The 26842-nt window shown below is 38.4% G+C and overlaps 1 protein-coding gene across 2 annotated transcripts in view; it reads left to right on the forward strand.

Moving 5' to 3' along the window:
• The window catches only part of RNF17 (ring finger protein 17), a 112122-nt gene that overhangs the window by 80274 nt on the left and 5006 nt on the right, over positions 1 to 26842 (forward strand). The window contains exons 23-33 of one of the 2 annotated variants that reach the window (XM_025364399.1): positions 2280 to 2382; positions 3399 to 3514; positions 5800 to 6089; positions 10932 to 11095; positions 13174 to 13293; positions 14609 to 14689; positions 16751 to 16876; positions 18043 to 18102; positions 20576 to 20692; positions 22531 to 22699; positions 26031 to 26166. In XM_025364399.1, coding sequence (XP_025220184.1) covers positions 2280 to 2382; positions 3399 to 3514; positions 5800 to 6089; positions 10932 to 11095; positions 13174 to 13293; positions 14609 to 14689; positions 16751 to 16876; positions 18043 to 18102; positions 20576 to 20692; positions 22531 to 22699; positions 26031 to 26166 — 1482 coding nt within the window. The remainder of the gene's footprint in view (positions 1 to 2279; positions 2383 to 3398; positions 3515 to 5799; positions 6090 to 10931; positions 11096 to 13173; positions 13294 to 14608; positions 14690 to 16750; positions 16877 to 18042; positions 18103 to 20575; positions 20693 to 22530; positions 22700 to 26030; positions 26167 to 26842) is intronic. The other variant, XM_025364400.1, reaches the window with a different exon arrangement.

Raw genomic sequence — 26842 nt, forward strand, 5'->3', positions numbered from 1 at the left:
ATGGTCTTAAATACACTATTTCACTTAATCCTAACAACAAATCTTAAAGATATAGATACTATTTATAGGTAAGGAAATTGAATTTTCAAGAGGTTAAGCATTTTATTATCCAGATGAAATCATCTGCTGACTGTTGAGTTAGGGTTATAAACAAGGTCTGAACCCAGAAGCGGAACTCTAACCACTCTGTTTTCCTGTCATTTTAAGAAATCCCTTTAAATAGATTGTTCTTAGGGTGATAAAATAGATATTACACTCAGTTTACCCTTTTACCATTCCTAAGTGTACAGTTCTATGACATTAAGAACATTCACGGCTGGGTGCGGTGGCTCATGGCTGTAAACCCAGCACTTGGGAGGCTGAGGCAGGCGGATCATTTGAGGTCAGGAGTTCAAGACCAGCCTGGCCAACATGATGAAACCTCCTCTCTACTAAAAATATAAAAATTAGCTGGGCGTGGTGGTGGGCACCTGTCATCCCAGCTACTCGGGAGGCTGAGGTAGGGAGAATTGTTTGAATCCAGGAGGCAGAAGTTGCAGTGAGTCAAGATTGTGCCACTGTACTCCAGCCTGGGCGACACAGTGAGACTCGATCTCAAAAAAAATAAATAACAAAACAAAAAAAATCACATTGATGTATAGCATTTACCACCATTTCATCTTAAGAACTTTTTCATCTTCCCTAACTGCAATTCTGTATTCATACATTTTTTAAATGTTAAATTATTATTTATATCCACAATAAATTAATGGACAACCTTGATGTTACATTGATTTATACTTATATACCATCATAATAAATAAACCATAACTGGTTCCAAGAGTTCCTAACAATTTAAGCTTCTTAGCACATAAGAACGCTCCCTGGGCTTTACAATAAGTAGTACAGCACGTTCACGAAATCCTTTTTGGCCAAGTTACGTGCCCAGTTGATTTGGTTAGTTCACTCAAATAAGCCATGTTACTGTGAGGAGATTGACCAGGCAAAGCTGAGTGTGGTGGCATACATCTTTAGCCCCAGCTACTCAGGAGACCAAGATGGGAGGATCTGTTGAGCCTATGAGTTTAAGGCCAGCCTGGGCAACATAGTGAGGTCTTGTTTCATTAAAAAAAAAAAAAAATTGACCAGAATTAATTGTTTATTCAGTTAATGGGTTAGCTCAATGAAACTCTGGAACTAGAAACCATAGGAGAGCCTGTAGAGCCTGCAGTATGTTATCTGTAATCTCTTCTATGTTACTAATTCCTTATTCGTGGGGATAGATTTGCTGGTTCGAGACATCTAAGGCAAAAGCTTGTCCAGCCTACAGCCCACGGGCCACATGTAGCCCAGGACAGCTTTGAATGCAGCCCAACACACATTTGTACACTTTCTTAAACAGTATGAAATTTTTTTGATTTTTTTTTTTTTTAAGCTCATCAGCTATATTAGTGAATTTTATGTGTGGCCCAAAACAATTCTTCCAGTGTGGCCCAGGGAAGCCAAAAGATTGGACACCTCTGCAATCACTCAGTTCCAACTCTGCAGACTAAAATGGATGATGAAATCGGATACTCTGCATTTCATTTATCTGTCAAATATTTTTTGAGCATTTTTTAAAACTGTGCATTACTGTCATGACAGTATTTGCTGAAAGCTTAGGCTATGATGCTGCTAAATTTTGGTCATTTAAAACTATTACCACATCTATCAGATAATGTAAAAAATTTTGTTCAATCAGTAATTAAAATTTCTGGTATTTCTGATATTTATGGGTAGCAATTCAAGTTAGATTTGAAATCCAAAGAACTTTCAAAAATGGGCAGTGGGATCATCATTACAAAGAGACTTTTTTCTTTCTATTAAATATTTCTGGAATGGCTTCTATGTGCCAGGTACTATGCTAGTCATTAGGGAATATGATGATGCACATAATACATCATCACTCCTGTTCTCTTGGAGTTTACAGTCTAGTTGACATGTATGAAATGTATATAATGACTTAAAAAGTATTTAAAATACACCTGTTTTTTACAGGTCCTCAGTGTAGCTGCAGAAAAGATACACATAAATAAGTTAACATGTAATATGGGCCCTCAGTAAAATAGAGGGATGAAAAAAGGCTATGAAAATGAGGGGAAAATTGTAAAAATAATGTGAATCCATGTTTAAATTGTTTTTTTACTACTATAGTTGGCTCAAGCTATGAGTGTATATATGTGTAAATATAGTGTTTTTTTGTATATTTCAATATTGTATGCTATTTTTATAAAACAAGTTGCCACTGTTTTCTGTTGTAGACCAGCTGGTGGGAGTGACAAGTGGACAGCAACAGCTTGTGACTGTCTTTCATTGTACCTGACTGGAGCTGTAGCAACTATAATCTTACAGGTGGATAGTGAGGTAACAAGTTACAAGAGATATGTGCTGATGATCTCATTAGTGTTTCCATCAATTCCATTTGTTTTCTTTCTTGTAGAGAAAATAGCAGCCAACTATTTGGATTTTGTTACAAATTTTGTTGCTTTTATTTCAAAGTGTAAGAGGCATATATCTTTTCAGACCACTTCAACAATATTCTTTGCTTTCTTTTTTCTAATTTAAATGTTTTATTACGTTAATGAGTAGAATTTTCTTTAATTCATTTTATTTTTACTATTTATGTGCTTTCTCCAGTTTTATACCTTTTTCCGTATGAAGCAGAATATATGTTTTGTAGTTCTTTCGCTTTTTGTAGGAGAAAAAAGGCACACCTTGGAAAATATATTTTGATTCTCTAATTTATAGAGAATACAAGAGAATAAAGAAACTTGTTAACTGATGTTGTATTCCTCACTTCCCAACTCCCCATTCTGTGACTGGAAAAAAGTTTCCAGTTTGATGTTTTTTCTTTAATTTCACCTTGACATTGAGGTCTTCCTGATGCGTTTCACAGAATAACTCTCTGTGCCACTCTCTTCCATGCTGTTTGCGTTTTTTGAGATGGAGTTTCACTCTTGTGGCCCAGGCTGGAGTGCAATGGCGCAATCTCGGCTCACCGCAATCTCCGCCTCCCGGGTTCAGGGGATTCTCCTGCCTCAGCTTCCTGAGTAGCTGAGACTACAGGCATGTGCCACCACGCCTGGGTAATTCCATATTTTCTGTAAAGACGGGGTTTCTCCATGTTGGTCAGGCTGGTCTCAAACTCCCGACCTCAAGTGATCTGCCTGCCTTGGCCTCTCGAAGTGCTGGGATTACAGGCATGAGCCACCGCACTCGGCCCAATGCTATTTTTTTTATGTGTTTGGATATCAAAATTACTCAGTTGGGAATATTTCTTGCTTAAATAAATGTAGAAGAAATGCCTGTGAAATGTACATTGTTTATATGAAGATTTCATTTTGGTGTTTCATATTTACTTTGCTCTTAAATCACTGCAGGAAAACAACACAACATGGCCATTACCTGTGAAAATTTTCTGCAGAGATGAAAAAGGAGAGCGTGTCGATGTTTCTAAATATTTGATTAAAAAGGGTTTGGCTTTGAGAGAAAGGAGGTATAGAGTTTTTAAAAAAATTTTGACATCAGTTTGTGATGGATGCCTCTGAGTTGCATGTGCAAATCTCCTTACTTGTGCTTTCAAGTCTGAATTGCATCTTGTTTGCTCTTAAGGATTTATAAACTGACCCTGAGGAGCCAGCTCAGAAATAGATTCCTTCAGTATTGCTCATTTCATTATTCAGGCACATCAGTTCTTGCACACTTAAGCCCCTTTACTGACATACTTGCTTTTATTATTTCCCCTCTCCTTTGACATTTACACTGTAAACCAAAGAAAAAGAACAATGTAGTGGATACCAGATCTGAGCCCTTTGGTATCCTTTGCTTAAACATAAATGTGTAGGCTTTATTTTAGAAATTCTGGTAGGTATATCCCTACTGGATGTATTTGTATGAAATGTAAATGTATTTATATGAAACAGGATGAGTAACAAATAAGTAATTGAACAGTATTTATATTTAAAGATCCTTTCCGGTTCTGTGTTTGGAGTTTAAGCACCTTTGGTCCAGGGACAGGATCAGGATATGGTTGTGACCCTAGCTTAATCTTGTCTCTCTCTTTCTTTCTTTCCTTTTTTTCTTTTTTTGAGACAGAGTCTTGCTCTGTTGCCCAGGCTAGAGTGCAGTGGCGTGATTTCGGCTCACTGCAAGCTCTGCCTCCTGGGTTCACGCCATTCTCCTGCCTCAGCCTCCCAAATAGCTGGGTCTACAGGTGCTCGCCACCACGCCTGGCTGATTTTTTGTATTTTTAGTAGAGACAGGGTTTCACTGTGTTAGCCAGGATGGTCTTGATCTCCTGACCTCGTGATCCACCCGCCTCAGCCTCCCAAAGTGCTGGGATTACAGGCATGAGCCACCACGCCAAGCCTCTATTCTCTCTCTTTCCAGAGACATAGAGGTATGTTGGAATTGGAGACACAAGTCCCAAGTAGCCACTTTGTACCATACGTGGCCAGATCACCATAGATGTGTTTGCCTTAACTTATATCTTACCTTATTCAGAACAAGGACCCCAGTCCTGATGAAATGGAAAGAGAATTTGAAGTCAGAAAGAAAGTGGGACATGAGGCTGGATATGGGAGATGCGGCCTGGGTTGCCCGGGCTTTGGCATACAACTAATTGCTTTGACTTTAGGCCAAAGCAATTCCTTGATAGAAGAAATGTTAGAATGGAAAATGCTAGGCAAGTTAATACTGCTGACATTGTCTGCTACCAGTTGTTACATTCTTTACTGTTTTTGTAGACTAAAACTACTAGCTATCTTAAGGCGGCGGTGGGTTGGGGGACTGGCAGGGTATTTGAGGAATTATGTGGCTGTTTCGTCAATACTTTGTTTCCCTTTATTGATTGATTGGTTGATTGATTGAGACAGAGTCTCGCTCTATTGCCCAGGCCTGAGTGCAGTGCTGTGATGTCAGCTCACTGCAACCTCTGCCTCCTGGGTTCAAGCGATTCTCACACCTCAGCCTCCCAAGTAGCTGGGATTACAGGCATGTGCCACCATGCCCGGCTAATTTTTGTATTTGTAGTAAAGACAGGGTTTCACCATGTTGGCCAGGCTGGTCTCGAACTCCTGACCTCAGGTGGTCTTCCCGCCTCAGCCTCCCAAAGTGCTGGGATTATAGGCGCAAGCCACCATGCCCAGCCTTTATTTCCTTTTAAAAGTACAGGAGATGAGAAGAAATAGAAACTTGCCATAATTCCCCTAAAACACAGTCAATATTAATATTTCCTTCTAAGGTTTTATTTTTTTGTACAATGGGGTACCTATTTTTTTTTAATTGGAAGAGAATAATATAAAGTAGAAAAACTGAGTAAATATAGCATATTACCACTAACACCTAATATATGAATAGTACTTTATTGTTTTTTAAGAGACTCATGTTTTGTTTGTATTTATGGATGCTAATAGCTTACCAGATGTCTGTTCTATGTGTGGACTAAATTGATAAATTGAAATCATCTTAAAGGTGTTGTATCTTCTAGTAATATTGAATTCATTGTACAATACTTGAGATATACACACGAAATTTTGAGAGAGCATAGTCTGTAAATATAGAAATTTAAAACATTTACTTAAATTTTTATTGCTTTTTCTCATCAGTCTCCTAATTTAAAGTAGTTTTAATTTTAACTTAAGTTATGCTAGTTTTTATGTAACAAATTAGAGCAAATATTTTCTTTCAATTTCATGTATATCTGAAGGATTCTTTTTATGTTGTTTTACCCAGAATTTTATATTTGCTCATGTTTAGTGTGTTCTTTTTTGGATGTTACAGAATTAATAAATTAGATAACAGCCATTCATTATCTGAGAAGTCTCTGGAAGTCCCCCTGGAACAAGAAGATTCAGTAGTTACTAACTGTATTAAAACTAACTTTGACCCTGACAAGAAAACTGCTGAGATAATCAGTGAACAGAAAGTATCTGAATTTCAGGAGGAAATTCTAGAACCAAGAACCGCCAGAGGGTATAAACCACCAGCTATTCCTAACATGAAAGTATTTGAGGCAACAGTCAGCTGTGTTGGTGATGATGGAACTATATTTGTGGTACCTAAACTATCAGGTGAGACTTTGTATGTTATGTAGGCTCTAGTTCTCTAAGACCGACAGGGATTGAAATACTGTGGGCAGCCTCTTTGAACGTTATTTTCACAAGGTTGTTAGGAGAACTAAGTGATTTCACACAATGCATGCAAAGTGCTTTTAACACATAAAAATCATTTAGTGCAGTTTTTCATTATTCTAACATAGCAGTGTTGTTTAATTATAATTATGTGAGTGCTATTCTCAGTATAAGAAGAAAGGAATTTGGAATTTTCATTTCCCACTATTACGGCAGATTGAACAACTCTCCCAAATAAGTCAGATCAGATGCCAATTTTTAAAAAATTAACATTTACTGAGTTGGCATGAAAGTAAAGAACATACCAAGCTCCAAAACAAAGTGAAATCACACACTGGGAGGTAAGCATGTGCCAAAGAAGGCAATCACTGTAGAGTTGCTTCATAACTGTAGAACCTTGAGCAACTTTGATAACTACACGAAGTTAAAGAAAAAGGAAATAAAGGTCCAGGCCCTTTTACTCACAGTGGGAAATGTAGTAGGAATTCCTCACATGGAGATGGGATCCCAAAGGATGATGCCCACAATGGGTCAATGTGCTGATCACATTAAAAATGACTAAAAGAGTTCAAATGAATTTTTTAAAGTTACTATAAAATGTTATTAATGTGAAAGAGTATAAAATGTATTATTTAAATAACAACATTAAGATGAGTAGCCATATACACATTGCCCATAATAAGAAGCAGCATCACCAGAACCTAAGCAGACTTGTGTGGCCCCACTTGGTCATGTCTCCTGTTTTGCCACCCACGATATAGCCACTTTTCTGAATTTGCTAATTATCATTTCCTGTGTGCATCACTAAACAAATTTTTTAGGTTTTCCATCTTTCAAACTTTATGTAACCAGAACCAAAATGTACATATTCTTTTGTGACTTTTCATCAAATTGTTTGAGATTTGTCCACCTTGGTGCATCTCACTATATTTCATTCATTTTTTAATGAATTAATTCCTTTTTTAAATGAATTAACAGCATTTCCGTGAATGATTATATCTCAGTATCTGTTCTACTGATGGACACGTATGTTTCTAGATTTTCTGTGATTACAAAAAATCCTACTGTGAACATTCTTGTACCTGTGTCTTGTTACACACAGGCAAAATTTTTCTCGGGCACATAATCTAGTGAACAGAATTGTTGATCATTGGCCTGGCACGGTGGCTCATGTCTGTCATCCCAGCACTTTGGGAGGCCGAGGTGGGTGGATCACGAGGTCAGGAGTTTGAGACCAGCCTGGCCAACATGATGAAACCCCATCTCTACTAAAAATACAAAAATTAGCTGGGCGTGATGGCACACACCTGTAATCCCAGCTACTCAGGAGGCTGAGGCAGGAGAATCACTTGAACCCGAGAGGCAGAGGTTGCAGTGAGCCCAGATCATGCCACTGCTTTCCAGCCTAGGCAATAGAGTGAGTGAGACTCCATTTAAAAAAAATGGTGGATCATTTCTAGGTAATGTCAAATTGTTTTTCAAAGTTGTTTGTAACAGTTTACACTCATCACTGCCAGTGCATGAAGAGTCTCATTACCCCACATCCTTGCTAACACTTAGTAAGGTCAGATTAAGTTCTACCAATCCTAGTGGATGTGAAATTGTCTCTCACTATGGCTTTAATAAACATTTCCTTCTTATGGGGTAGACATCATTTCTTGTATTTGAGTCATTTGTATTTCTGTGGTTTTGGAATACCTGTCCATGTCTTCGCTTACTTTCCATTAAGTCATTGCTTTCTGATTCATAGTTCTTAATCTGTCCTGAATACTTACCCTTCTTGGTTTTTATGTGTTCCAGATATTTTCTCTCAGTTTCTTACTTGTCTTTTCAGTGTCTTTTGGGAGTTTCTGGATGAACAGAAGGTCTTAATGTAATTTTATCAATCTTCTTTGTTTTTTGGTTTTGTATCTCATTTTAAATCCTTTCTTGGGCCAGGCACAGTGGTTCATGCCTATAATCCCAGCACTTTTGAGAGGCCTAGGTGGGTGGATCACAAGGTCAGGAGTTTCAAACCAGCCTGGCCAATATGGTGAAACCCGGTCTCTACTAAAAATACAAAAATTAGCTGGGCGTGGTGGCGGGCACCTGTAGTCCCAGCTGCTCAGGAGGCTGAGGCAGAAGAATCGCTTGAACCCGGGAAGTGGAGGTTGCAGCTGTGAGCCGAGATTCCGCCACTGCACTCCAGCCTGGGTGACAGATCAATAGTCCATCTCAAAAAAAAAAAAAAATCCTTTCTTACTGTGATATCAGAAAGCTATTTCATTATATGATCTTGTAAAAAATGTTTATGGTTTTGGTTTTTACATAATGTATAAGCTATCCTGGAATTGATTTTTTGGTAGATACGAAAAAGAGATCCAGTTTTTTTTAATAGGTTTAGTTAGTAGTCCCAGCTCATCTGCTTAATACTCCACACATTCCCCACTGATCTGCAGTGCCAGCTTTGTCAAAGATTAAGATTCCATATGTGTGTGAGTTGTTTCTGAATTTTCTGTTCTGTGTTAATGCTGTTTATCCCTACACCAACACCAGTTTTTTCCTGAATATAGCCTATACTACTTTTACTATGTATACAGGTTACTTTGTTGTATATCCTGTAACGCTTGAAATCCACTGGATTTCTTGTTCTTCTTTAGGTGCATCTTGGCTCCTTAAATCGTGTGTTTTCTTCACTATACCCTGTTGTTTCTGTGGGACACACTGTGTGCAGAGTGTTGCAAGGTCACAAAGCAAAGGCAAAGTTAGGCTAGAGATGAGGAAGGGTAACTTTTTTGAGAAACGCTGCAAACCCCATGGCTTTGGAAATATAGATAGATATGGACAGGAAAAAAACACTGGAAGACGTTTTTAGAGTTAGGAGCTTTAGGGAAAGAACTCGTACAGAGGTAGGCATAGATAAGACAAAGGGGTTCAGCCTGGCTGGAAGAATAGAAGTAATGAAGTTTGGTAAGAATAAGGGAGTTAGGTATATGATGAAGTAGTTGTGTTTTTAGCATCATGATATATGAGGGCTGCCACTCAGGATTTTACTCTTTCCTCCATGATTTCAGTATTTTTGTGCATCTGTAAACCTTGGGATCCTTGAGAATATAAAAATCCTGGAGCCCCATTTTTTGGTATACCTGAGAGTGGCAATGGCACATGTGGTTGGCAGAATTTAGAACTTAGGCCACCAGTGATGATACAGACATCCTCAGTCGTCTCCCATCATGGAAGAGAAGCAAAATGAAACCAGCTTTACAGGCTGCTAAAATGACTGTTAGATCAGGACTAGCATAAATTAACCTGCTTTCCACCATTGCGTCTCCCTTATTTTCCTCACCTTGGGACTAAGATGCTGGAGATGTGGGTAGAGGGTTTCCAGATTTGTAAGACCTGTCACTTAGACAAGTTTGGAGGCTCTCTATGAAAACAGAATGCAGGCTGGGTGCGGTGGCTCACGCCTGTAATCTCAGCACTTTAGGTCAAGGCAGGAAGATTGCCTAAGCCCAGGAGTTCGCGACCAGGCTGGGCAACATGGTGAGACCCCATCACTACAAAACATGCAAAAATGAGTTGGGCATGGTGGTGCATGCCTTGGGTCTCAGCTACTCAGGAAACCGAGGCAGGAGGATTGCTTGAGCCCAGGAGGTCAAGGCTGTAGTGAGCTGCGTTCATGCCACTGAACTCCAGCCCGGGCAGCAGAGTGAGACCTTGTCTCATTTTCTAAAAATAACATAAATACAGAAGTTTATATTTCTTGAGAATGAGAAAAGAAATCACAACAAATGACTGGAACTTTAGGAACCTTTGAGAATATTCAGGTCCCTCCTGAGATTTTTAGGCTTATGTGCAAATGCTTCCTGACTATAACCTGGGCCCATCGGAGTAGTTGATAACTATAGCACTCGTAGGGCTTAGTGTCATTAGCTCCTAGTTAGTACCTATGGATAAGGGTATGGTAGCTGTGAATTTACTGAAAATTTTCTCTCATTTGTTGATCTCCTAAATACATTTTTAAATTTGAAAGAATAAAATGGGTACAATTGGCTGTTCTAGAAAAAATAACGTTTGAGACCTGTAGTAATAGTACTTAACCCAGGAACTTTGCTTGACATGTATAAATAGTCGTTGTTCAAACTAGTAGCCTGTTATCTGCCAGGCAGTGTGCTGGATGCTTTACATCTAATCTTCCTGCAGTGCTTGATGATGCTGACAGGTACTGTTATTCCCGGAAGATGCTGTTACGCCCAGAATAGGTGGTGTTATTTTGGAAGGATAAACTGAGGCTTATTGGAGGTAAGGGAACTAACCACCCAAGATCACACAACTGAAGCCGTAAGATTGGAATGCTGACTGACTCCAGAGCTTGCCTTCTGTGGTATCCGTTATGGATATATGTGGAAATCATGGGCCAATTAGCAATAAAAGCAAAACTGAAATTTTAATTTGTATCCCCATCATTATACTGTATCTGAGCATCAAGCAATATATAACCTGTGTTCTGTTTTACTTAGGGCTGTCAAACTGACCCTATTTTGAATTGGTAGTACTTTCGTATTAGGCTAGCTGGTATGTATTTAGAGCTCCTTATGATGTTTGTACTCTCAAAATATAAGCAAAGATCACAATATTGTTTATATGCTATTACTAGTATGTTTTAAAACGCACAAAGATTTTTACCAAAGTTCTGTTTTGGAGACTGATTTTTAACTGTACTACTGAAGAGATGAAGTCATTAAATTGACAAATGATAAGGAATTTTCCTTAATGCTTTCTATCCTTAATACTTTTTTTCAGAATTTGAGCTAATCAAAATGACAAATGAAATTCAAAGTAATTTAAAATGCCTTGGTCTTTTGGAGCCTTATTTCTGGAAAAAAGGAGAAGCATGTGCAGTAAGAGGATCTGATACTCTGTGGTATCGTGGCAAGGTGATGGAGGTTGTAGGTGGTGCCGTCCGAGTGAGTCTCATGTTCTTTCATGACTATTCTAAGGTTAAATGCTGTAGCATTAAATAGTCTTTTGCATTTGAACACAAGAAAATTGGATTAAAACATCTTTTGATGAAAATCATGTAGGAACATCAGTTATGTTATACTTTTGTTTGTAATAATTTTTTGTGTTATTTGCAAATATATTTAGTAACCTGAATAAGCAAAAAATAGGGAGGGATTTGATCATTGGTTAATGGATGGACCACTGAGTTACAATTGGTAGCCCTGTTTCCACACATAGTGTTAAGTAAAAGAGTGTTTTCCAGTATGTTAAATATCTCACTAGCAAATTTGTTTATGGCCCAGTTAGTTTTTAAGAATAATGACTAATTTACCTTTCCAGAATAATGAGATAACTAACACTCAGGTTTCATTCAAAATCTTCAAAAATAGCTATATCCTTTGAAAGATATGTGTGTGTGTGTGTGTGTGTGTATATATACACGTGTGTGTGTGTGTGTTGAAAACTTTAGTTTCAATTGGAGGGGAGGAAAAGCTTAAGTGAAAAAGTGTTTTGTTTCCACCTGGACAGGAGTTTATTTTCTGTTTGATGATGATACCTAATGATTACATAGCACTTCAGGTTTTTTAGCTTCCTTCACCTATATGCATTTGTATTTTATAATTTGTTTACACTTATCCTAGACATAGATTATTATTCCCATTTTACTAAAAAGAAAATTGAAATTTAGGTTCAGTGACCTGCCAGGGTCACTGGGTGGTAATGCTAGAGTTAATATCCAAGCATCTGATTCCTGAACTTCTGATTCTAAGTCTTACACTTTTTCTATTGAACTACAAACTTTTAATGGTTTTCATAGAAGTAAAATAGTTTCAAATTTGGGGTGAGTACTTAAACATCTGGATAGTTACAGGGGTTATCCGAGCAACTTGAATGTATGTGCAAAGTGACATACATTCACCTATACATACATTTGAGTTGCTCACATAACCCCTGACCTTTTTTTCTTTACAAAGGTAAAATGAAATTCAGTATTCATCAAGTTATCATACTTCATGAACTTTACATTTGTAGAATCAAAATAAATAAGATGGTGAACTTTTATAAAAACTCTCCTGCTGTCCAAATATCTGTTTATTTTAACTTACTTAAAAGAACTTTGATAGTTTAATCATCACCTTTTTTTTTTTCATGTGGTCACTTTACATTTTTAGTATGCACAATGGATTTTTCATTTCTTAACCTGGTATCTTTTAAAGTTTATCCTGTAATTCACATTAAGAAATAAACATCTCATGAAACCATACCTTAATTATCTGTGAGGTATTCAGACATTTTTGTTTAATTCTATTTTATTTTTTAATGGTAATTGCCAAGCAAATCCAATTAAACAGTCATATGTTCATTTCGTTATGTTGGGACAGAAGAAATAATTTATTGGCATTCCTTATTCTTAAGACAATTTAGAAATTGAATTATCAAAATTAAAGCATTTCAAAAAGGGATTGTTCTTGAGGAATTTGTAAATCCAATAAAACCCAGTTTTTTTCAAAAAAAGTCTGATGGGTTATGTGTAAGAAAACCTTTTTTACTATGAGGTTTGATACACTATCGGAAGAGGGAGTAAATACAGTATTGCTTTTATTTCCTGGGAATTTTAAAAATCCATATTTTGAACTTCTCATGATGTCTTTTATTTTTTTTGAAACAAGTTCTTTCTCTGTCACCAGGCTTACAGTGCAGTGGCACAGTCGCAGCTCATTGTAGCCTTGACCTCCCGGGCTTAGGCAATCCTCCCACCTCAGCATCCTGAGTAGCCGGGACTACAGGCCCACACCACCACAGCCAGCTGATTTTGGTATTTTTGGTAGAGATGGGGTCTTGCCGTGTTCCCAAGGCTAGTCTCAAACTCTTGGGCTCAAACAATCCACCTACCTCTGGCTCCCGAAGTGCTGGGATTACAGGCATGAGCCACCAAGCCTGGCCTATCTTTTTACTTTTTTTTCAAATAACAGGAAATTCCCTTTGTCCCCTAGCTTTTAACAATAAATTTTAACTGTGAATTTTATTTGGCTTGTTTCAGGTACAATATTTAGATCATGGATTCACTGAAAAGATTCCACAGTGCCATCTTTACCCTATTTTGCTGTATCCTGATATACCCCAGTTCTGTATTCCTTGTCAGCTCCATAATACCACACCTGTGAGTACATAATAATTTGTGGGATGATTAATTTTAAATATTAGTTTTTACTAATTTTTTTAAGAAATATTTAGAATGTAAAATGAAATTTCAGTTGTAACAAAAAAGTAATACAACACCAACAAATAAGTTGCTAAGACAGCTAAACAGCCTTTATGAAGACAGTTACAAAATTAAACTGAAGGCTGTAAAACATGTGAATAAATGAAGAGATATGTTCATAAGTGGGAAGGTATAAGATTGCAAAAGTTTATTTTTTTATCAAATGAAATTACAACAAACTTGAAGCTGGAGATCAGATAAAAGAGTGCCTTATTCTGTTTTGCTGCGTAACAAATTAAGCTGAGACATAGTGGTCTAAAACAACAATAAACTTTCATTATCTCGTACCGTTTCTGTGGTTCAGGGATTAGGAGTGGCTTAGCTGGGTTTTTTTGACAGAGGATCTGTATTAGTCCATTTTCACACTGCTGTAAAGATACTACATAGCTAAGCCTGGGTAATTTATGAAGAAAAGAGGGTTAATTGACTCACAGTTCTCCGTGGTTGATGAGGCATTAGGAAACTTAGACAGTTGTTGTGGAAGGTGAAGGAGAAGCACATACCTTCTTCACAAGGTTGCCGGAGAAAAAGAGATTGAAGGGGAAACTGCCAAACTCTTTCAAAACCATAGCTCTGTGAGAACTCAGTCAGCATGGGGGAAACTGCCCCACGATCCAGTCCCCTCCCACCAGGTTCCTCTCTCAACACATGGGGATTACAATTCAAGATAAGATTTGGGTGGGGACACAGCCAAACCGTATCATGGTCCCTTCTGATACTGCCATCAAGATGTCCACCATAAGTGTAGTCACCTGAAGGATCAGCTGGGGACAGAGGGTCCACTTGAGACGGTTGACTCACATTGCTTTGGCAGGAAGCCTCACTTCCTTTCCATGTGAACCTCTCAGCGCATAAAAACGTAACAATCACTATTCCTTAATGAATACACACTGCAGGTCTTGTACAAGCACTGCATTGGCGTATTGGTCTTTTAAAAAAGTTTTACATGTAATATTTTTAAATGTAGGATGTGTGTGTGTTTTCTCACCTCTAGCTGAACAGGTTTATATTTTTAAAGCATAAAATGAGTACTCAAATTATTCATTTTTAAATGTTTTTATCATGTACCTGTGATATTCTCTGAGAACTGCTTGTGTATTTTGTACTACTCTCCGATATTATTTGTTTATGGCTACTTTTGTATATGTTAGTTTGCTTCCTGATCTTATTTTATGAAAGCATAAAAGAATCTGAGTTTATTAATCCCAAATAGGTTGGGAATGTCTGGCAACCAGATGCAATAGAAGTTCTTCAACAACTGCTTTCAAAGAGAGAGGTGGACATTCACATCATGGTAATTTAAAGTATATATAGGTGGTATAAATTATTTGCCATAAAATATTATAATTAACATAATTTGAGGGATATTTTTGATAAGCAATGGTATATACCTTCTTATGGTGAATTACTTGTTAGCATAAAAGAAACTACCAGTTTGGTTCCTAGGCTTGCTTTAAATAAGCCTGATTTTGAACAAGTTCCTGAGAACTTTCATAACCATTAAAGTCACTAATAGGAAAGATTCTTTGTTAACAGCTTGTTTTGTTACAGGGAGCAGTATTAAATTGTTGGACATGTTTATATGTAGCAGTTTCCAAGATGGTGCTGAACACTCAGCACTGTCTTAGGTACAGGCAATTCAGGGAGTCTATCATGATCTGTATCCCCAAAGCACCTATCTGGTTAGTGAAAGAAGACAAAAACCTATAACATTTGCACTACAAAGTAACATGCCAAGAGCCAAGTGATTGGTTAAAAAAAAAAAAAAAATTGGTAAATGTAACAGGAATTTAGAGATTGTGAGAATTGAGGTAGCCCTTAAAGATAGTAATGTTCTCCTGACTGGGGAAATGAAATGCACAAAGGTACAGAGAGACGTTTTAGGGAAGGGGTATAACTGACTCGAATAGGGGAGGTTTTGTGAGGAGTAGGGGTAGTGAACAGCATTCAGGAGAAGTAGGGGCCAGGTGGCGAGGTTGGTAGGGACAGCCTCAGTGGAGGTTTCTGAGCAGTGAGGTAATGAGATCAACCTGCAGCTGCTATGTTTGCAGGACCCGAGTGGGAAGATATATGGTAAGGAAAGTATTTCTGTATTAAAGGATGATGGTAGAGTGATAAAAACCTAAAGGAGGCACAGACTCACTTAAATAAGAAAGTAGCTTTTGTTAGTACTGAGAGTCCCTCCCTGGTTACTTAGTCTCCATGGCAAGTCACTGAAATATGGTAGAGATTGAAATTTTTAGTTTGTCTAGACAGCTTTCATTGCTGTTTCGCTTGACACAGAACAGCAGCTTGTGGTATAGCAAAGGCTGCCAGGTGTCTCAGAGACCATGAATGTGCATTCTACACAACCCAACTGACAGCCGGCCTTGCCCAGACTCACTCCTCTCACTTGTACACAAAGGGAGATGCTGACCCAGGGCCTCTTAGGTGCTAGCCTCTGCTGTAGGTCTGGACACACAGCTGGGGGGCTCAGCAGTAAGAAATCTGTGCCTTTCTAAAGCTTCCATTTCAGTGGTGGGAAAGAGAAAATAAACTATGAGGAATATTAGATAGTGATGAGTGCTAAGAGAAAAAAACAAAGCAGGAAAGGCTGATAGGAATGGCATAGCTAGGGAGGAGGTTCCACTTTAAACAGGCATCTGGGAAGATGTCACTGCAAAGGTAACATTTGAGTCAAGACCCTAAAATGGTTAGAGGACAGACCACATGGGTGCAGGGAGAAGAGTGCTGAGGCAGGAGCAGGGCTAGGCAGGAGGGGACTGCATTGGCAGAAGACTGAATGGTAAGAAGAGAGAGGACAAGATCTGCTGGGAGGCAGCAACCGTAATTCAGTGAGGAGCAGTAAAACAGTGAGGAGCAGTGAGTTTGGACAAAGGTGGTATCAGTGGAGATGAAGAGAATTGCTGTGGGTCAGCTTATCAGTTAGGGACACATTCAGTACCCAGTAGACTGTTCCGAGTCCCGCCAATTTTGGATTTTTAAATGAAACTTCATTTCTCCACCTCTGAATGTAACCTTTTCTTTGTCTTTCTACGTAGTGTAATTTGTTAGTATCATCTAAAGGCGATGTATTTGGGTATTGGAATTATATATAACTTAGTTATTTTGTGGTGAATAACTAGAAAACTCTATGGACTTGTAAGTGTATGTCACATAAACCAAAGTAGTAGAATTACTCCCTTATAGCATGTCAAAATACCAGGAAGAAAATTCTATGAAATGAGTCACTGGCCAAACTGTCTAGTTAATACTGTTATATTGTCAGAAGCTAAATTTAATATTTGCTGACTATAAAAATGTCATCAAATGGAGTTTATTTTTATAATAATAACCTTTATTGAACTTTAAATAGGAATTACCTAAAAATCCGTGGGAGAAATTGTCTATTCACCTCTATTTTGATGGAATGTCACTTTCTTATTTTATGGCATACTATAAATACTGTACTTCTGAACATACTGAGGAGATGTTGAAAGAAGTAAGTGAACTATTTTTCTATAAAAATCTAAAGTGTAGAACAGACTAGTTAAAATGTCACATTTTGTCTTACACTATGTCTTAAATATGATTCTACATATCTGATCTATTAAGAGAGTCTAGAGGACTTACACATTTTTGCTGAGAAAGATAAATAGACTGTGTCATGGTTTATAAGTGTCCTTTAAAAGACTTTAATTACATTAAGATTCAATCAGTGTTTCTGTACCTTCAAACCTAGTGCGATGCCCATGCTATTCAGTGTTGTTTGAATGTAGGGATGCACGTTCTAAAATCTCTATAGAATTCAATACCAGAAGAGGGCTCTTGCTCCAGGTCAAATATTTTTTCCTTTTACTTGACACAAAAGCTATGTATTACAAAATTTCTCTCATTTGCCTTCTCACAGGAAACCCAGAGGCACATTTTGAACTTAGCTTCCATTACTGGCTCATTCCTTGCCTGGTGCTTCTGTGGTTTAGTGCTTTAAAAACTATAGCCTGTTACAAGATATGGTTTCACATTTCAAGCTGCTATAACTCTTTTATAGGAATAGATTATGCATCATTATATTTTATATCACAAGATATTTTTATTTCTAGAGTTGCAGTCTACTTTTTAGACTTTTTAATATTCATTTTGGTGATAGTACACAACCAAACATGGTTCCATGGATAAAGAAAACTACTTTCTTCTCTCAAATAGAAATTGTGCTATAACTTTGTACCTGTAATCCTCACTGCCAGCTTTTTCTTTAAAGCAGAGGTGTGGTTGTGGGTGAGTGGGGGTGTGTGTGTGTGTGTGTGTGTGTGTGTGTAAAAGAGGTTCCGTCCGTTATTAAACAAGTTTTATAAAGATTACTTAGTCTTTCTGTTCTAGTTGTACTATTCACTGTGAACATTTTAAAGGGAAAGGTAAGAGCTCCCACTCTTACAATAAATGAATTAGCATTGACATACATGTGTTAACATACATTTGAAGTTTCTGATTGTTGAAAACTTAAGATGGTGAGATTATTCAGAACATTAGATTTTCCTGTAATTGATCTGAAATTAACAAATGAACACCAACAAGAAAATGCACCCAGTTTTTGTGGGGATGAAATATGGAAAGTACCTTAAAACAATATAGCTAAAGGTGATTTTACTCAATACTATATTATTTCAGAAACCAAGATCAGATCATGATAAAAAGTATGAAGAGGAACAGTGGGAAATAAGGTTTGAGGTAAGTAACAATCCAAGTATTTTGGACACTTTGGACACTTCATTAATACAAAGGGTCTGACACAGGACAGAAAGAGCTTTCTTTTATAACAGTTTTATCGAAATATTATTGACAGATCGTAGAATTTACCTATTGAATATACACTTCAGCGGTGTTCAATATTGTTCACTGTCTTGTAACCATCACCACTATCTATTTCCAGAACATTTTATCACCCCCAAAAGAAGCCCTGTACCAGCTGCAGTCATTCTGCATTCTTCCTTCCCTACCTTCATGACTTCTGTCCCTATGGATTTGCTTATCCTGTACATTTCATATAAATGTAATCGTATAATATGTGGTCCTTTGTCACTGGCTTTTCACTTAGCATAACGTTTTCAAGGTTCATCCACGTTGTGTGTAACAGTGCTTCACTCCTTATTGCTGAATCACATTCCACTGGATGGATATGTTTTGTTTACCCTTCATCTGTGGGCGGACACTGGATTGTTTCCGCCTTATGGTGATTGCGAGTAATGCTACTGTCTGATCAGGTACAAGTTTTTATGTAGACATTTGTTTTCCCTTCATTAGGGTATACACCTAGTAGTGGAATTACTGAGTCTATGGTAACTATGTTTAACATTCTGAAGATCTCCAAGACTGTTTTCCAAAGTGGCAGCATCATTTTACATGCATGCCAGTAGGGTGTGTGCAAGGACCCCTTTTTTCCACTTCCTCACCAAATTACTACTTGTAATCTGTTTTTCTAGCCATTTTAGGATAGGCGTGAAGTGGCATATCATTGTCGACTTGATATGCTTGTCCTGGTGATTAGTATTGTTGAGCATCTTTTCATGTACCTATTGGCCATTTATATATATATATATATATTTTTTTTTTTTTTTTTTTTTGAGGAATCCCTTCAAATCAGTTCCCCATTTTTATTTGGGTTATTTATCTTTTCATTGTTGAGCTCTAACAGTTCTTTATAATTATGCATGCAAGTACCTTATCAAATATATGATTGCAAATATTTTCTTTTATTCTGTGGGTTGTCTTTTCACATTAACGGATTTGAGAGAGTCTTGCTCCATTGCCCAGGCTGGTCTTGAACTCCGGGCCTCAGGCAGCCCTCCTGCCTTTTTGCAGAGTAGCTGGAACTAAAGGCATGGACCCCCACACCCAGCTTTCTTTTCACTTTTTTGATAGTGTCCTTTTAAGTACCAAAGTTTTTAATTTTGATGAAGTCCAGTTTATCTGTTTGTTTTCTTTTATCACTTGGACTTTTTTTGTGCAGGAAGAGTTTACTTAAGTAAACCTTTGTAATTTATGAAAATAAGATAACCTTATTGTAAATTGCCTATTACTTACTTAAAAAGTTCAGCAAATTTCAACAGTGGCTGATCACTTTTTGCTGAATTTTCCTAGGTTCAAACTTTTTTTTGTTTTGTCTACCAGTTTGAAAACATTAAATAGTAATAAATTAACCTACAAATTTGAATATGATGGTTTTACTTAAGATAATTACCTTATTCTTGAAGAATAAGAACTTGTTATAAAGCTATTGTGCCGGGCGCGGTGGCTCACGCCTGTAATCCCAGCACTTTGGGAGGCTGAGGCAGGTGGATCACAAGGTCCAGAGATCAAGACTATCCTGGCTAACATGGTAAAACCCTGTCTCTACTAAAAAAAAAAAAAAAAAAAAATACAAAAAAATTAGCTGGGCGTGGTGGCAGGCACGTGTAGTCCCAGCTACTCAGGAGCCTGAGGCAGGAGAATGGCGTGAACCCAGGAGGCAGAGCTTGCAGTAAGCTGAGATCGCACGGTTGCACTCCAGCCTGGGTGACAGAGTGAGATTCAGTCTCAATAAATAGATAAATAAATAAATAAATAAATATATTGCTTGTATTTGCAGAAAAACATACACCACATTTTTATACACATTTGCTTTTAACAGTTACTAGGTGCCATGGTCTTCTTGGGAATCACATAACTGTAGTATTCCTTATGCTTTCATGGGGCTTAAGAGAAAGCACACCATTCTGATGATTTTAACTTAAATTTTCTTTTAGCATTTCATGTATTATTTTAGTTTTTATTAGAAAGTACTTAAATACTGCAAAAATGTATAAAAGGAAGAGGGATCTGTTCCTCATTCTGCACCTCAAACACCGCAGCCCTCATTAGTGGCAGTTACTATTGACTATTCTTCTAGAATTGTATGTGTATGTGTAGATAATATGCATATCAATAAACATACATGCATTTTTTTGCACAAAACGCTTTAGAATTAGAGGACAAAAGAATACTAAAGATCTTTGATTGTCATCACATTTTGGTCCTACTGTAACAAAATCATTTTATGGTGTTCAGTATTTAAGAGAGCTTGCTTTCTGCTAATTGAAAACTAAATTGGCACCGTCATGAATTTTTATAATGTAATAGATTTTCATCCTCATTCTGAAATTTGAATTTTTCTGTGGTGTTTTAGGAATTGCTTTCGTCTGAAACAGACACTCCTCTTTTACCACCATATTTGTCTTCATCTCTGCCTTCCCCAGGAGAACTCTGTGCTGTTCAAGTCAAGCACGTTGTCTCACCTAATGAAGTATGTGATCTAAATGATTAGCTGGTGATTAAAAAAATAACAGTCTATCTTGGTCTTAAACACTAGAAGCGACTCTTCACTTCTCTATCTTCCTGATTTCAAATGTTGCAAATTCGTGATCTCTAGTTTGCCCCACCCTATAATACCCTCTTCAGATATTTGTTAATATTTAAGGCAAGTGTTTTTTTAAGGACCTACTGGGTTCCCAGTGTTATGCTGCTTTATTCAATGTTACGCTTATATCCGATATTTAGATTTTTAAGGTGGAACCGTTTCTACCTATGAAGTCTTAAACATCTTGCTTTCCTTCCTCTTCCCGCATTGAACTCTTCCACTTAACCACCTGGCTGACACTGTGTCCCACTTAACTAGGTTGGTCTGCCTCCCCTTAGGGTATAGCTCCATGTTGTTCATTGAGGTATCCCCAGAACCTAGAGTAGTGCCTGGTAAATACTAGGCACCTGGTGAATATTGATTGAATGATGAATAAAGGCACTGAAAGTTCAATTACATGTCCTTGGCTAACAAAGAGAGGAAGAAATAAGTAGCTTCAGCAGCTCCTTCATAGGCCATTCTCTCACAGGCAGGGGAAGGATTTGCTTTCTAATTTCATCAGAGAGCAGAGTAAGTAGCATGTTATGCTGTTTGTAGTTGCTAAACAACTATTGCTGGTTTTGGTGATTTTGCTTATTTATTGCTGCATCACAATTTACCCCTAAACTTAGCAGCTTAATACAAACACACATGAGGGTCAGGAATCTGGGAGATGCTGAGTTAAGCACTCTAGCTCAGGCTCTCAAGAGGTTGCAGCCATGATGTTGACAGGGGCTGCAGAAACCACTTTCGAAAAGACTCACTCACGTGGCACCACCTGGAAGGCTCTGTTCCCTGCCTGTGGCCTCTCCGATTGTCTGCTTGCAGCATGGCTATGGCATCCTGGCACATGAAATCCCTGGGACAGCTCTACCAAGGCAGAAGCTACATGTCCTTATATGCCAGTCTCAGGAGTCACACACTGTCACTATAGTTGTGTGGTTTTTTTTATTTGTTTGTTTGTTTTGAGATAGAGGACACGTTTTGTCATCCAGGCTGGAGAGTGCAGTGACATAAACATAGCTCACTGAAGCCTTAATTTCCCAGGCTCAAGCATTCCTCCTGCCTCGGGCTCCCGAGCAGCTGGGACTACTGGTGTGTACTACCATGCCCAGCTAATTATGATTACTACTACTGTTATTAAACAGAGTCTTGCTCTGTCTCCCAGGCTGGAGTGCAGTGGTGCGATCTCAGTTCACTGCAAGCTCCACCTCCCGGGTTCATGCCATTCTCCCGCCTCAGCCTCCAGAGTATCGAGACTACAGGCGGCCGCCACCACGTGCGGCTAATTTTTGTTTTGCATTTTTAGTGGAGACGAGGTTTCACCATGTTAGCCAGGATGGTCTCGATCTCCTGACCTCGTGATTCACCCCGCCTCGGCCTCCCAAAGTGCTGGGATTACAGGCTGAGCCACCGCGCCCGGCCTAATGTTTTTGATTCTTAGTAGAGATGCGGTCTCACTGTGTTACTCAGGCTGGTCTTGAACTCATGAGCTCAAGTGATCCTCCCACCTCAGCCTTCCAGAGTGCTGGGATTATAGGCATGAACCTCCATGCCCAGCCTAATCGTGTTCTCTTGATCACAAGATAAGTGTGGTAGGATGTGGGAAGGAATAGGAGGTGAATATCAGGAGGTGTAGAGGTCTCTGGGGGCATCGCTGGAGGCTGTCTGCCACAGGAATTTTGTCCACATAAATGCTTGAAATTCCAGAATCTGAAAGTTTTCCTTTCCTTCTCCCCACTTAGGTGTATATTTGCCTTGATTCTATAGAAACTTGTAACCACTCTAACCAGCATAGTGACACAGATGATAGTGGAGTCAGCGGGGAATCGGAATCCGAGAGCCTTGATGAAGCACTGCAGAGGGTTAATAAGAAGGTAGAGGCACTTCCTCCTCTGACGGATTTTAGAACAGGTATACTTACTACATTTGAATGAAACGGGATACTTAATAAAACTTGGATTTTGTTTTAATGGGCTGATGACCTTGGGCTAACTCTAATGTTGATATTTGTCTTGTATTCACTTTACATGCATGATTTCCTGGAATCCTCGAGATACCCAGAAGATGACCTCTTTCTCGTTTTCTAGATAAGGAAGGTGAACTAAGAGACATTAGTAAACTCCCTTGGGGGGCACGTTCACGTTCCACAAATGAGACGGTGTTGGAAAAGTGCATAAAGATTATTTTCTGAGTTTGAGGTTATCAGTAGCTGAAGTTGCGAGAGTTGTCATTCAGACCTTAATGGTCATCATTTTAATTACAAGCCACCTACGATAATCATGAGGTGGAGGCTCAAAGTATGACCTGTTCTGTCAGGATAGGTCAAATTTCTACTCTTTCATCTTTTCAGTCCATTCTTCCCATCTTTATTAAATATGTGTGATTCTCCTCTGAGGAAAATGTATCTAGTTATTGCAGTATGTGATAGAGATGTATTCTTGATATTTTAGCAAAGGAAAAACCATCATCTTAATGTCTTACCAGTATTCCGTGAGTTTTTTGTTTGTTTGTTGAGACAGAGTCTTGTTTTGTTGCCCCAGCTGGAGTGCAGTGATGTGATCTCGGCTCACTGCAACCTCCTGCTCCCGGGTTCAAGCAATTCTCCTGCCTCAGCCTCCCAAGTAGTTGGGATTACAGGTGCGTGCCACCATGCCCAGCCAATTTTTGTATTTTTAGTAGAGATGGGATTTCCCCATGTTAACCAGGCTGGTGTCAAGCTCCTGAACTCAAGTGAACTGCCCACCTTGGTCTCCCAAAATGCTAGGATTATAGGCATGAGCCAACTTGCCCAGCCTTTTTTTTTTTTTTTTTTTTTAAAAGATGAGTCTTGCTCTGTCACCCAGGCTGGAGTGCAGTGGTGCTCACTGCAACCTCCGCCTCCTGGGCTCAAGCAGTTCTCCTACCTCAGCCTCCTGAGTAGCTAGGATTACAGGCATGTACCACTATGCCCAGCTAATTTTTGTATTTTTCGTAGAGACGGGGTTTCACCATCTTGGCCTGTCTGGTCTCGAATTCCTGACTTTGTGATCCACCTGCCTCGGCCTCCCAAAGTGCTGGGATTACAGGCATGAGCCACTGCGCCCGGCCCAGATGAGATTCTTTATTGTTTCACTGATGACTTTTTTTTTTTTTTTTTTTTTTTGAGACAGAGTTTCACTCTTGTTGCCCAGGCTGGAGTGCAATGGCTCAGTGTCGGCTCACTGCAACTTGTGCCTCCCACGTTCAGCGATTCTCCTGCCTCAGCCTCCCAAGTAGCTGGGATTACAGGCACGTACCACCTCGCCTGGCTAATTTTGTATTTTTAGTAGAGATGGGGTTTCTCCATGTTGGTCAGACTGGTCTCGAACTCCTGACCTCCGGTGATCTGCCCACCTCGGCCTCCCAAAGTGCTGGGATTACAGGCATGAGCCTCCGTTCCTGGCCCTGATGAATTTATATATGAAAGAAATTGTCTATAACTCTTTAATTAAAATCACTTGAAATAAAAATCTTTATTCATTAGTCATGTATTTCAATGTCACTTGCCCACAAATAGAATTCTCTGTGAAATTACATAAAAAGCGTATGACATAAGGAAGTAGAACAAGATAGGAAACTGAGGCACATGCCATCACTCTGAAATCTAAGGATGTACAAAGGGAAGTGTATACCGTACTAATTTTTCCACAGTTTAACTCAAGCCTAGCACTCATTAGTACACTTTTTTTTTTACTGAGCTTGTGTCAGGTACCATGTTAGGAATACAAACAACAGTTCTGCACTCAAGAACAGGTGCTGTAAGCAGAGAGGAGACAGAGAAACCAAGTAGAGTATGAAAAGAATAGCTTCTCTTAAAGGAGTGTGTGTAATGCTGTAGAATCAGGGAAAGCAGAGATCAGTTGTTAGGGTTTTGTTGGTCATGTTGGAGCTGGGCTTTGAAAGAAGAATGATAACTGCTCAAGGCAATGAATACCCTACAAACTGTCAGAATGTTTTCTTGATGTTTATGATAAACATTATAAAAAAGAAGGGCTCAGGAAAACACTCTAGATGAGGGGGATAGTCATAAGCTAAATAGAAGGATCAAAATGTTAAGTAATCCTGTTTAGGTAACTCATTGAGGAAATGTGGTAGAAGTTGTTTGGGAGAACAAACAACTGAAGAAGCCTGTAAATTGTAATAAGGACTTGATATTACAGGCAGTTAAGGTGTACCATTAAAGAATTTTAAATAAGAGCAATGTAATTGCATTTTTAAAAATTTAATTCTGGTGGTCCCACAGCAAATGAATGGGAGGACAGAATGGAAGGCAGGAACAGCAAATAATTATCATCCTTTGCCAAAGATGATGGCCCACACTAGAAGAGACTAGGGGAGTATCAGAAGTTGGGGCAGTGGCAATATGAGCTAATAAGCTCATAATAAGAATACAAGAACTAGCAACTCAGAATGGGAGAAGTGCCTTTATTTAGTGAACAAAGGCTTACAAAATATGAACAGAGAAAGAGAAGCCAACATAAGGCCAACTGTTTAGTGTTTAATTCTGGATGGTGAGCATATATTTGTTACATTTTCTTCTTTGTACTTTTCTGTATTAAACATTTTTGATACATAATTGTATATATTTATGGGGTACATGTGATATTACATGCATAGAGTGCGTAATTATCAAGACAATAGGGTATTCATCACCTCGAGCAGTTACTTGTATGTGTTGGGAACATTTCAAGACTTCTGGTTAATCTGAAATATACAATCCATTGTTGTGAACTAGGTACCTTACTCTGCTATCAAATATTGGAACTTATTCCTTCCAACTATATGTTTGTACCTATCAACCAACTTTCTTCATCCCCCAACCCCAAACACATGTATATTTGCCTTTTATGGCCTCATGTGACCATTAATCTACTTGTTATCCTCATGAGATGCACTTTTTTAGCTCTCATATGAGTGAGAACATGCGATACTTGTCTTTCTGTGCTTGTCTTAGTTAATATAATGATCCATCCATGTTACTGCAAATAACAGGATTCCATTCTTTTTTATGGCCAAATAGTATTCCATTGTGTATATAATCAGCACATTTTCTTTATTCATTCATCTGTTGATGGACACCTGGGTTGATTCCATATATTGGCTATTGTGAGTAGTGCTGCAACAAACATGGGGTGCAGGTAGCCCTTTGATATGCTGATTTCCTTTGGATTAAAAATATTTAATAAAAGACCATATGACTTTTTCCCTTTTTCTGTCTTTCCAGAAATGCCTTGCCTTGCAGAATATGATGATGGCTTATGGTATAGAGCGAAGATTGTTTCCATTAAAGAATTTAATCCTTTATCTATCCTAGTACAATTTGTTGATTATGGATCAACTGCAAAGCTGACATTAAACAGGTTGAAAATAAATGTCGGGGTGTTGAATTAGGTTTCTTTTTTTTTTAAATAGTTTTCTTATTGAGAATATTTTGTCTCTTAGAAAAGGGTTATTCTAAGGCTGTTTATAAATTGGGAATTTTTATCGAGTTAAAGTATACATAAAATTTACCATTTTAGCTTTTTTTTTTTCTGAGATGGAGTCTTGCTCTGTCGCCCAGGCTGGAGTATAGTGACGTAATCTCGGCTCCCTGCAACCTCCGCCTCCCAGGTTCAAGCGATTCTCCTGCCTCAGCCTCCCTAGTAGCTGGAATTACAGGTGCCTGCCACCATCCCAGCTGATGTTTTTATATTTTTAATAGAGACGGGATTTCGCCATGTTGGCCAGGCTGGTCTCGAACTCCTGACCTCAGGTTATCCCCCCGCCTCAGCCTCCCTAAGTGCTGGGATTACAGGCGTGAGCCACCACACCTGGCCCATTTTAGCTATTTTTAAGTATAATAACTGGCATTAAATACATTCACAAGGTTATACAACTGTCACCACTTTCCATTTCCAGAACAATTTTGTTATTCCAAACAGAAACCCTGTACCTATTAAATAATAAGATCATAGTCCATTCTCACCTAGTCCCTAGTAACCCATGGTCTCCTGTCTCTGAACTTGCCTGTTCTTGGTACCTCATATAAGTAAATTC

This window comes from Theropithecus gelada, chromosome 17 (assembly GCF_003255815.1).
Source record: "Theropithecus gelada isolate Dixy chromosome 17, Tgel_1.0, whole genome shotgun sequence".
Lineage (NCBI taxonomy): Eukaryota > Metazoa > Chordata > Mammalia > Primates > Cercopithecidae > Theropithecus > Theropithecus gelada.